The following is an 11,355-nucleotide window of genomic DNA, read 5'->3' as shown; positions in this document are numbered from 1 at the left end:
GGTCGAAGCGCCCGAGCCCCAAGACGCCCCTGGAACGTTGCTACAATAAGGGGGGAGGGGTCATATCCCAGCCTTGCAGCAGCGGCGGCGGGCGGGGCTTCCAGGCGCTGGGCCGGACTAACCATGGCCGAGGGCGGGGAAGAGGCGGAGTTCTGCCTCAGGGCGCTCTACATAAGCGGCCAGTGGCAGCGGCTGCGCGCTGCTTCTGACCTTCAAGGTGTCGGTACCAGCGCCATGGCGCCCTCCAGGAAGTTCTTCGTCGGGGGGAACTGGAAGATGAACGGGCGGAAGAAGAACCTGGGGGAGCTCATCACCACTCTGAACGCAGCCAAGGTGCCGGCCGACACCGGTGAGCCCTGCCCGGCCGGGGGCGGGGGCCGGGGTTGGGGGAGGTCGGGCGTGGCAGCGCCCTCTCCCGAGCCCGCTTAGCCCGGTGTCCGCGTGGACCTGGATGCAGGGCTGGGCGCGAGGGCGGGTGGGGGTCGGGACTTTGACCTCGCAGCCGCAATACCGGGGATGGGTCGAGGGGGGAAAGGCGGGCTACATGTAAGGGTGCCCTCGGATCGTGGGGCGGGAGGGGATTTCTGGGGTCACCGTGGGTGAGCTTGGGCCCGGGACCCTACGGGAGCCGGGGATAGGAACGGAGGCCCTGCGGACGATCACGGGAGGTTGGCGACAGCCCCTCCGTATGGGGGAGGAGGCTGAGCCTGCGTGCGGGGATCCAGCTACCTGCCCCCTCGTCCTTCTGTTCCGTGCGCCGCCGCACGTAGCCCGCGACTCCTCCCCGCGCCTTGCTGGGCGGGCCGAGTTCCCCCACCCCCGGGCGGCGGTGGCCTCCTGAGCTCTCCGCTCTATCCTTCACTGGCCCGGATGGCGCCTGCCTTCCCACGAAGGGGCTGAGCAGGTTCCAAACAAGATGGGCAATTGGGGAATGAGGAGCGATCCTACAGCCTTCTGCAGGCTGAAAATGGGAAAACGCAAGGCCTCGATGAGCTTGTCACCCGCCCCTGCCACCTACGGGCAAAGAATGCTGTCCTCGGCCCTTACCCTCCCACTCACCTCAGTCGCAGAAACACCGGCCTGATCAAAAGAAGCCCTGATTTATTCCCCAAAGACCCCAGTACAAACCCCAGGAATTGGCCCTTTTTGCTTTTGCTAAAAATCCTTGCCTGGGGGCGGTAGGGGTGAACTATTTTAGAAGGGAGGCGTGGTTGGTTGGCTCCGAGAGAATGCTGAGTCTAGGAGGTGCCTAGGCCCAGAATAGCCTGGGGAAATCAGAACCACAGCTGTTAAAGAGCAGAGGGCAGGGCCAGGGTGGGCCTTGACCTCCCAGGGACACCTGGGAGGCTCAAGGAGTTGGGTATGGCCCAGCTGGGGCTGGGAAGTGGACAAAGATGATCTTGCTGAAGTGAAAAGGGCTGGAAGGCAGAACTGAGAAATAAGGTGAAGGCGAGGGCCCTCCAGAACACTGGATGGAGCCTGGAGAGTGGCTTCCTTGTGACCTCATTCCCTTGTGCCATCATTGCCACTCTCCAGAAGTGGTTTGTGCACCCCCCACCGCCTACATCGACTTTGCCAGGCAGAAGCTGGACGCCAAGATTGCTGTGGCTGCACAGAACTGCTACAAAGTGACAAACGGGGCCTTCACTGGGGAGATCAGGTGAGATGCAGGCAGGAGGGGGGCCTGTGGGGACCTTCCCCTCACTTCCCTTTTTGAGGGGAAAACCACAGTGGGCTCTTGGCTGAAACATGGCTTTCTCTCTTCCTTTAGCCCTGGCATGATCAAAGACTGTGGAGCCACATGGGTAGTCCTGGGGCACTCGGAAAGAAGGCACGTCTTTGGGGAGTCAGATGAGGTTAGTAACCAGGAAGGGAGGTAGGAGATGCCTTATTCCAAGGGAGTTGTGTCACCAAATCTGTTCCTCAACAGCTGATTGGACAGAAAGTGGCCCATGCCCTGGCAGAGGGACTTGGAGTAATTGCCTGCATTGGGGAGAAGCTAGATGAGAGGGAAGCTGGCATCACTGAGAAGGTTGTTTTCGAGCAAACCAAGGTCATCGCAGGTAACTCTGGAAAAGGGGAGCTTTGAGCCTGACCAGGGCTACAGAGGCACAGAGGGTGGGGTCAGATGCCCTGCAGCCTGACTTGATCCCCATCCCATGCTGATACAGGAAGGGGAAATTGAGAGGGTGAGAACCCTTGCATCCTCCATATCACTTCTGTTCCTGCCAATGGTATAGAGATCACTTGGAGTTCCTCCAACAGCCACCAGGGGGCACTAGGCCACCACCGGTTTTGATCCCCTGGGCAACGGGCTGGCTATCTCCTTCCTGATCATCCCTCCATTTGTGATCTCTGTCCCGCAGATAATGTGAAAGACTGGAGCAAGGTTGTCCTGGCCTATGAGCCTGTATGGGCCATTGGGACTGGCAAGACTGCGACACCCCAACAGGTAACCGAGCCCAGGAGCTCTGCCCCTCCTCTACCTGCCTGCACAGGACTGGACTGCAACAGAGATCACCTGAGCCAACCCCTAATTTTAAAGACAGGAGCCCCCAGGGTGCCTGCTTGGCTCAGTAAGTAGAGCATGTGACTCTTGATCTTGGCGTCGGGAGTCCGAGCACCATGCTCAGTGTAGAGATTACTTTAAAAAAATAAAATAGCTAAAAATAATAATAGTAAAGACAGGAATCCCCAAGTCCAGAGTAGAGTGAGTTGTCCAAAGACATCCATTCCAGGGTCTGGGGTGGTACTGGAGCTGTGGCTTTCTGACTCAGATCTCAGGGTTCTTTCCCTGAAACCATACTGCCTCTCTTCACTGGGGCCCAGGGTCTTAGCCTTTGAGTGAAAGGCAGGAAAAGGCTTACTTCATCTGGCTTCTTGTTCTAGGCCCAGGAAGTACACGAAAAGCTCCGCGGATGGCTTAAGTCCAACGTCTCTGATGCCGTGGCTCAGAGCACCCGTATCATTTATGGAGGTAGGTGGGTTTGGCTCCCACCTGATACAGGGGTGGACTCGGACCTCCTAGCCCATCCCTGACTATTCCCTCTTTCTTTTCCCTTCCCAGGTTCTGTGACTGGAGCAACCTGCAAGGAGCTGGCCAGCCAGCCTGATGTGGATGGCTTCCTCGTGGGCGGGGCTTCCCTCAAGCCAGAGTTTGTAGATATCATCAATGCCAAACAATAAGCCCCCCCCCCTTCCCCCCCGGCCGTCTTCCCTGTTCTACTAAGCCAGGGACTAGATAGCCCAGCAGCTCAGTAACAGTGCTCCTCCCCCACCCCCCACCCCACACATGCTTCTGATGATGTCGCCCCCTTTGTGGCCAAAGTATACCTCTTAATGTTTACACCTTCCCCTGTAATGGCTGGGACCAGGCCAATCCCTTCTCCACGTAACAAACAATTGGAACGAAACAGGTCACCAAGGTGGCTTCTCCATGGCTGAGAGATGGAAGGGGTGGCATTTGTTCATGGGCCCCCTCAGACCCCAGTGAGGGCAGGAGAGAGAAGCCATCCTCGTCTCCCATCTCGCTCCCTGAGGCCAGGGGCTGAGAGAACGCCCTGTCCTTTGCCCAGAGGCGCTGCTCTCTCCCGTGATGCCAACGCCTGTGTGTGTTGTGTATGTGAGCAATCCCACGTGTGGGGGGGGCAATAAACACCTGGCACTGAGCCTTGTGGCGTGTCCTCCTTCACTGTATTTACCCATATCCTCTCTCTTTCCTTTCTGTGGCAGCACAGAACACTTGTACAGAAAAATACCACAAACAGATTTCTGCAATAGCACATCTCTTAACTGCTTTTACTTGAAAAAAAAGTCTTGCGTACCAGGAGGCCATAACCTCGAGTAATAGCTCCCTCCCATCCACCTCTCTGGGTGGCTCAGGGGCTGTGGGATCCCCAGAGCTTGGGTTAGGGTCGGGGCCCAGCCTCACCAACCCCCAGCCTCTGGCTTGAAAGCAGCTGGTCTAGGCCAGCAGTGCTGCTGCCCCACCCCACTCAAGGCCTCAGCGCCATCTGTGGTGTCCAGGAAGTCACTGGTAGAGCAGGTACCGCTTCATGGCAGGGGGCAAAGGGAGAGCAGATACCTGGCCAAGCCGGGTATCCCCCAGGGCGTGACGCACACACAGGCGGCTCAGGTGCAGCAGGGAGTGTGGCTCCACTGGGAGAGAGAAGGAGGGGAAGGTAAATTTGGATGTAGCCACCAGCCAGACCTCAAACTACAGGGTCCTGCCCAAATTCCCTTCCGCTTTCCTGCTTGGAGTCTTGGTTGAGAGGATGATCTAAGGCACCCGAAATTTCCGCACCTGCTCTTGGCGGTGGTAGGCATCACTGATCTCATGCATCCCCAGTCCACTGGGGGTGAAGCTCTAGCTAAGCATCCCCCTGCCCCCAAAGCAACAGGCCAAGGCAGCTTGGACCAGAGTGGAGCTCATCCAGGCTTGGATTCCATAGAGCCTTGGAGCCGAGAATAATGAGGTGAGAGGAAGGATGGCACTCCTCCACTCTTGAATAACTCTCCACCGGGGAGAGGTACCCACCCTCTGCTGAGCACACAACTGCAGAGCAGGGTGAAGTTCCATCAGCCCTGAGGCTGGGGGCCCCATCTTTTCTAGAGGAGGCCCCACACGAACACCCTGCCTCCTTCGCTGCCCAGGGCCTCAAAGGCCCCTTAGAAGGAAAAAGCACAGACAGATCAGATCCCAGATCTGGTCCACACCCTGGGTGCTTGGCACTGTCCATCCTCTTCTACAGCTAGTCCAGTATCCATTTAGCTCTATGCACCTCTTGCTTCAGGAGCTTGTTATCTGCTGGAAAGCCCTGGAGCACCTCACTATGTTCTGAGCACTCACCACTAGTAGCAAATGGCTTTCCTGAGCCTCACTTTTATCTCTACTGCTGCTGGGATACAGTCAAGTAACAGCTGTGAAGCCTTTTTGCCATTCCCTGCACTGAATAGAAGTAGGAGGCAGGTCAGATGAAGGCCCATTCCCTCTGCTATTATAAGATGTGCAGTGAACTGCCATCCCATACCACAGCCACCAGTAACAGAACAGTCTCCCCACACCTGCCCCAGGGCTCACCTTTCCTTCCACCCAGGTAGCTGATGCGGACCTGGCACTGGCCCCAGACAGCGCTTACTGCCGGATACAGGGTCCTGCCCTTCAGTCCGCGGAAGGCTGGCCCCAGGTAGGTGCCCCCAATAGCGTAGCCCAGAGTTCCCTCTTCCATGTCCAGAACCACCAGTAGCCTCTCCGGCACCTCCAGCTGTTCACCGTGAGGTCTGGCTGGATACTGAGGGGCCCCGGGCCCCTTGCTCTGATGATACAGCTTCCCCCGCCCAATGTCCCAGCCCCACGACTCGCTGTTGCTGCCCAGCAGCGCCGCATAGTGGTCAGCCTGCAGCGGAGCGAGGGCCGTGGCCACGCCCACCACGGCGTGGGTACCCCTCTGTTCCCGGGGCCAGCTGATCTCCCAGGCGTGCAAGCCCCTCGAGTAGCCTTTCTTACCCCGAGCCCCATCAGTGCTCTGGGCCACGGGCCGTCGCTCAAAGCATAACCCCCCTTCCTTGACCTCGATGTTCTCTGAGCAGTCCTTGGGATTCCAGCCGTGGCGCTGTTGGGCTCCCAGATCAGGACGGGGAGCAGACAGCAGCTCCTCCAAGCCCTCGGGACAAGAGAGGTCAGGGTACAGGGTCTGTGGGGTTGGGGTGCTGCTGCTGCCCCCTGCCAGGGCCGTCTGGCCCATGAAGGTGAGAAGCTGAAGGAAAACCCGAGTCTTCCTGGCGCACCTCTCTTCTCAAAGTTGAGCTCCCGCACCGGACTGATCTAGAGAGGAGTTGGGAGAAATAAGGGTTTCAAATGCGGTATCCCGGCGGGGGCTCCTCGCCCAGGCTCCTCATCCTTTCACGCACGTTTGCCCACCACTTCCCTCCACTCCCTCTTGGCCCAACACCTTGCCCTCGCCCATCTGTCTCGGTCTCCCCAGACTCTCGCGAGTTCGACCCCTTTGGACCTCCCCAGGGCCGTCTCCTTTCCCCACCCCGTGCCCAGTCACCGCCCCCGAACCTCGCTTGGCTTCCCAGGCCTGGAGGTCACCGGCCCTCAATAGCAACTCAGCCAAAGGTGGCCGAATCGCGCTGGGCGCAGACTGCCGGCAGCTTCCGCCTCCAGCACCTCCCCGGGTCTCGCCCCGCCCCCACGCCCCGCCCCCACGCCCCGCCCCCACGCCCCGCTCCCATGGCCCCCCGCACCCGGGCGGTTAACCCTCTCGTCGCCGCCCCTGGTCGCGCCCCGCCCCGCCCCGCGGCCACGCCCCCACGGGGGTTCCTCGCCGGCGGTTAACACCTCAGTCGGATCGCAGCTGTGGAGGGCGCGCCCCGCCCCACGGACCCGCCCCCCTAAAGCCTATACCGGGAGGTTAACCTGTGGATCCCGCCCTGAGGTCCTACCTGTCATGGAGGCCCTCCCCTCTGGTTAACCCTTCTCGGCCGCAAAGGAGTCTGCACCTGGTTGTTGAGGCTCACAGCGAACTCTTTACCGCTTTGGGATCCCCGGAAGTGTGTTCTCCGTTGTCAAGACCTTTGAGCCGCTTGAGCAACCGACTCCTGAGCTCCTAGAGAGAAAGGGCATGGGGGTGAAGGAGGGGCTTTCAGTGTGCTGAAATCTGTTTCTGTGTCCCTTTGATTGTGGGTCACTGTTTCTGGACTGGTATCTTTCTGCCCCACTTGTGAGTCGGTCTGTTCTATGCCTGAGGTTCTGAACTCTGTTTTCAGAGGTAGGTGTCCTAGGGCTCGGTGCTGTTCTAGTCTTCATCTTGGATGTCAGTCCGTTCCCAAACTGTTGGTCTTATATGGCGGAATATAATGGTTAAGACTCTGGTTGTGAGTGAAGCAATGTCACTAATTAGCTCTATGACCTTGGGGGAGATTTTGACAAACTTCTCTTAAAACTGTTTTCTCTCTTTCTGTTAAGAGTTATTATTTATTGGGGAGCCTGGGTGGCTCAGTGAGTTAGAGCCTTGGCCTTCGGCTCAGGTCATGGTCCCAGGGTCCTGGGACCAAGCCCCGCATCCTGCTGACTGCTCAGCGGGGAGCCTGCTTCCTTCTCTCTCTTCCTCTGCCCGCCTCTCTGCCTACCTGTGATCTCTGTCAAATAAATAAAATCTTAAAAAAAAAAAAAAGAGTTTATTTATTTTAGGGGTGGAGAGTCAGAGGGTGAGGGAGAGAATCTCCAGCAGATTCCCTGCTGAGTACAGACACTGCCCCACAACCCCCGGCCTCCAGAGTCTCCATCCTAGGACCCTGAGACGATGACCTGAGCCAAAATCAAGAGTCAGACAACCCACTGAGCCACGCAGGCGCCCCAAATCCGTTTTCTCTTATGTAAAATGGAAATATGATGGTACTTACCTCATAGGATTGTTGTGGAGCTGAAATAATCTAGGTAAAGCACTTAGCGGAGTCTAGTACCTATTATACAATCACTGAGCATAACATAACTATTATTGTTAACATTTACTAGATGTCCACTCTATAGAAAGTCAATGTAGGGGCACCTGGGTGGCTCAATCGTTAAGCATCTGCCTTCGGCTTAGGTCATGCTCCCAGGGTCTTGGGATCAGGCCTGCTTCCCCCTCTCCCTCTGCTGCTCCCCCTGCTTGTACTCTCTCTCTGCAAAATAAATAAAATCTTTTTTTTAAAGATTTTATTTATTTATTGTACTCTCTCTCTCTGCAAAATAAAAGCTTTTTTTTTTTAACTTTTTTTTTTTAATTTGTCAGAGAGAGAGGGAGAGAGAGCGAGCACAGGCAGACAGAATGGCAGACAGAGGCAGAGGGAGAAGCAGGCTCCCTGCCAAGCAAGGAGCCCCATGTGGGACTCGATCCCAGGACGCTGGGATCATGACCTGAGCCGAAGGCAGTGGCTTAACCCACTGAGCCACCCAGGCGTCCCAAAAGCTTTTTTTTAAAAGATTTTATTTATTTGACAGAGAGACCACAAGTAGGCAGAGAAGCAGGCAGAGAGAGAGGAGGAAGCAGGCTCCCCGCAGAGCAGAGAACCCGATGTGGGCTCGATCCCAAGACCCTGAGATCACGACCCGAGCCAAAGGCAGAGGCTTTAACCCACTGAGCCACCCAAGTGCCCCAAATAAATAACATCTTTAAAAAAAAAAAAAGGCAATGTAATATAGTGATGAAGGATGCCAAATGTGGAGCCAAGCTAACTGGGTGTGAATACCTGAAGGCCAGTATGCATGTGACCTTGAGCAAACCACTGAACTTCCCCAATACCTGTTTCTTCCTCTGTAAAATGGAGATACTGTTGGTATCTACTGCATAGGCCATAGTGAGGATTCGGTGAGATTATATACATGTGAACTCAGAGCAGGTTTGAGTTCAAATTTAATCATCTATGCTAAGCATGGAAGATGCAACTGTGAATCCCCAAGGAGGTAACAAGACATTCATAAAACAGTTTATTGGGGTGCTTGGGTGGCTCAGTGGGTTGGGCCTCTGCCTTTGGTTCTGAGCATGATCCAAGGTTCCTAGGATCAAGCCCTATCGGGCTCTCTGCTCAGCAGAGAGCCTGCTCTGCCCCTCTGCCCTGCCCTCCCTGCTTGACTCTATGCCTACTTGTGATCTCTCTCTCTGTCAAATAAATAAAAACAAAATAAAACAGTTTATCATGTAGTAGATGAAATTATGAAAGAATAAAGAAAGTCTTATGGGAGTCAAAAGGATGGGACTCCTAACCGGGGATCAAGCAGTTAGGCAGGTGTCCTGGAGTGTTACACTGGGCTGAATCTTAAAGAATGACTAAGAATGGGCTCAGGAGGTAGTTTGCAGGATGGGGGTTGGGTTAGGGTTGCTACATGAAGAAATTATTCAAGACTGAGAGGTCAGCATGAAAAAAGCCAGAAGCAGGAGATGGGTTTGGGGAAGTTTGAAGACTTCCAGGTTCCTGCAGCTAGAAAGAAATGATGAGAGACAAGCCTACAGAAGTCAGTGCCAAATGACAGTGGCCAAGTTAAGGAATACAAATGTTCTCCTGTAGGACAGACCAGTAATGGAGACACATATGAAGAAAACAGGAGAGAAACATGGACAGATACTCATTTTAGAAAAACCACCATGAGGGGACCCAGCTGGCTCAGTCGGTAGAGCATGCCTCACTTGATCTTGGGGTCATGAGTTCGAGCTCCATGCTGGGTGTAGAGATTACTTAAAAAAAAAAAAAAAAAAAAAAAACTTAAAAACCACCCTGGCACAGCAACATAAAGGAGGTTTCGGGGGAAACAGAACTAGAAGCAAAGAGACTGGTTACAGCTGCCTGGGTGACGAGTGTCAAGAGCCTGAAATGAGGCAGTAGAAATAAGGAAGAAAAAAATTCAAGAAACACTGATGAAACTGCAAGTTATGGTGGCTGATTAGATGCTGAGGTGAGAGAAAAGGTTTAGCCCAGAAGACTGTTGGAAGGGGGTACCCCTTTAGCCACACTAAAGCCAAGGCCTTTCACTATGATGATGGAGATGACAGAAAGACAAGCCATTGGAAAGGGGCAGGGGAGTGGGGGAGGGATGTGAGTTCACTTTATGACGTGTTTTTGAGGTATCTGAGCAACAACCAGATGGAACCATCTGGCCCACACATGAAAATTGCAGGTCTGGAGGGGTAGTAAGGGGCCTGGGCTGGAGAAGTAAATTTGGGAGGTGTGACATTCTTTAGTCAGAAGCTGAACTATGAGAGTCAGAGATGGGCCCCAGAGAGAGCATGTAGAGTGAGAAGAGGGTTAAGGAGGACACAGTGAGCAGAAAATTCAGGTTTGACTACTTAATGAGATTTTTTTGGTCATTGGCAACTTTGATGGGAGAGCTCATGTGGGTTGTGGGAGGTGGGAGTCTAGGCTGAAGAGGCTGAACTGGCAGTTTCTGTCAGATGCTATGCTATGTAAAACAGGAGGGCGAAGATAGAGAGTTGGGAGAGATAAGGTGACAGCCATGTCTCAGAATTACCCTTGAAAATCCATTACTGAACCTATCAGATACAGCAGATGTGGGTTTTGTGTAAAATACAGTAGCAGGGGGGCGCCTGGGTGGCTCAGTGGATTAAGCCGCTGCCTTCGGCTCAGGTCATGGTCTCGGGGTCCTGGGATCGAGTCCCGCATCGGGCTCTCTGCTCAGCAGGGAGCCTGCTTCCCTCTCTCTCTCTGGCTGCCTCTCTGTCTACTTGTGATTTCTCTCTGTCAAATAAATAAATAAATAAATCTTTAAAAAAAAATACAGTAGCAGGAGTATCATACAATGGTGCATGAATAAAATTTCGTAATTTTAACTGAAGACGAAAACGTATCAAAAGAAGGATGTGAACCTTAAAACCTGTCATCCACCCAACCTGGATATTCTTGTCAGTGTGACAATAACAAAAAGGACATCATGACTGTGGTGGATGAAGGCTTAGGGCACAAAGGGAAAGCTTCAGCCATGGCCAACTCTAGTTCGAGATTGGGAAGTGTCCCTGCTCAGGGGCTGGTTGCTTAAAACACGGTATTCACCAGTTGTTACCACTGAATCTTGAACTGCTCAAACACTTGATACTCGTTCAAATGTTACATAATGCTACAAGAAGTTTTATTACTTTTTATTTGAGATGTAGCAACTACAAAGTAAATTCATCTTAAATTGTTCAATGATTTTTTTACATATGCTGTGTGATCCTCACCAAAAAGATCCAGAACATTTCTAGCAGCCCAGAGGCTCCTTCTTGCCTTTTCCCTGACACTACATCCTTAAAGGGAACTCTTATATGACCTGTTAGTATAGATTAGCTTTGCCTGTTCAATTTCATAAAATACCATAGAGCGTATATTCTTTTGTGCCTGACTTACTTTTCTCAGCATTAGGATGGTGAGTCATCTATCTTGTTGCATGAAATGGTAGCTCATTATTTTCATTGCTTTACATTACTCTGTTGTATGGCCATACGACAATTTATTCTACTGTTGATGGCCATTTGAGTTGTTTTTGGTTGTTAGCTGTTATAGGAAAAGTTCCTATGTACATACAGTGTAATAGAAGTCTTTTAGTGGACCTGGGCACGCATTTTTGTTGGGTGCATACTTATACACTGAACTGCTGAGTTATAAACATACAGTGTTAACCACATTTAATTTTCTGGTTTCTCTCCACAGAGAGATTTTATTCAGAAATTAAGTCAATCATGGGTGCCTGGGTGGCTCAGTCAGTTAAGCATCCAACTCTTGATTTCAGCTTAGGTCTTGATCTTAGGGTTGTGAGTTCAAGCTCCAGCTCCGTGCTGGGTGTGGAGTCTACTTAAAAAGGGGGGGGGGTGTTAAATCAGG

At 53.2% G+C, this 11,355-nt stretch overlaps 2 protein-coding genes across 4 annotated transcripts; one reads left to right on the top strand and one right to left on the bottom strand.

Moving 5' to 3' along the window:
- The first annotated feature begins 108 nt into the window (after positions 1-108).
- On the top strand, positions 109-3,668 carry TPI1 (triosephosphate isomerase 1). Its single transcript, XM_004766644.2, has 7 exons — positions 109-349; positions 1,537-1,660; positions 1,772-1,856; positions 1,931-2,063; positions 2,367-2,452; positions 2,890-2,977; positions 3,068-3,668. Exons 1-7 carry the CDS (start codon positions 124-126, stop codon positions 3,184-3,186), a joined length of 861 nt encoding a protein of 286 aa, XP_004766701.1. The 5' UTR covers positions 109-123; the 3' UTR covers positions 3,187-3,668.
- Positions 3,669-3,772: 104 nt separating this feature from the next.
- SPSB2 (splA/ryanodine receptor domain and SOCS box containing 2) lies at positions 3,773-6,618 on the bottom strand. Of its 3 annotated transcripts, none has more exons than XM_013063575.2 (3): positions 6,448-6,618; positions 5,081-5,824; positions 3,773-4,158 (listed from the first exon to the last, which is right to left on the bottom strand). In XM_013063575.2, exons 2-3 carry the CDS (start codon positions 5,742-5,744, stop codon positions 4,031-4,033), a joined length of 792 nt encoding a protein of 263 aa, XP_012919029.1. In that variant the 5' UTR covers positions 5,745-5,824; positions 6,448-6,618; the 3' UTR covers positions 3,773-4,030. The 3 variants fall into 3 exon arrangements, 2 of the variants coding, with proteins under 2 accessions (XP_012919029.1, XP_004766702.1); XM_004766645.3 differs by lacking the exon at positions 6,448-6,618 and adding an exon at positions 6,065-6,183; XR_006604275.1 differs by lacking the exon at positions 6,448-6,618 and adding an exon at positions 6,065-6,183 and having other exon boundaries at positions 4,024-4,158; positions 4,850-5,824.
- Between the last annotated feature and the right edge of the window lie 4,737 nt (positions 6,619-11,355).

Source organism: Mustela putorius, unplaced genomic scaffold, assembly GCF_011764305.1.
Source record: "Mustela putorius furo isolate JIRA1106 unplaced genomic scaffold, ASM1176430v1.1 tig00003988_pilon_pilon_pilon, whole genome shotgun sequence".
In the NCBI taxonomy this organism is placed as follows: Eukaryota; Metazoa; Chordata; class Mammalia; order Carnivora; family Mustelidae; genus Mustela; species Mustela putorius.
The sequence above is the reverse complement of the archived record's forward strand: the minus strand, read 5'-3'. Positions and strand labels throughout refer to the sequence as shown.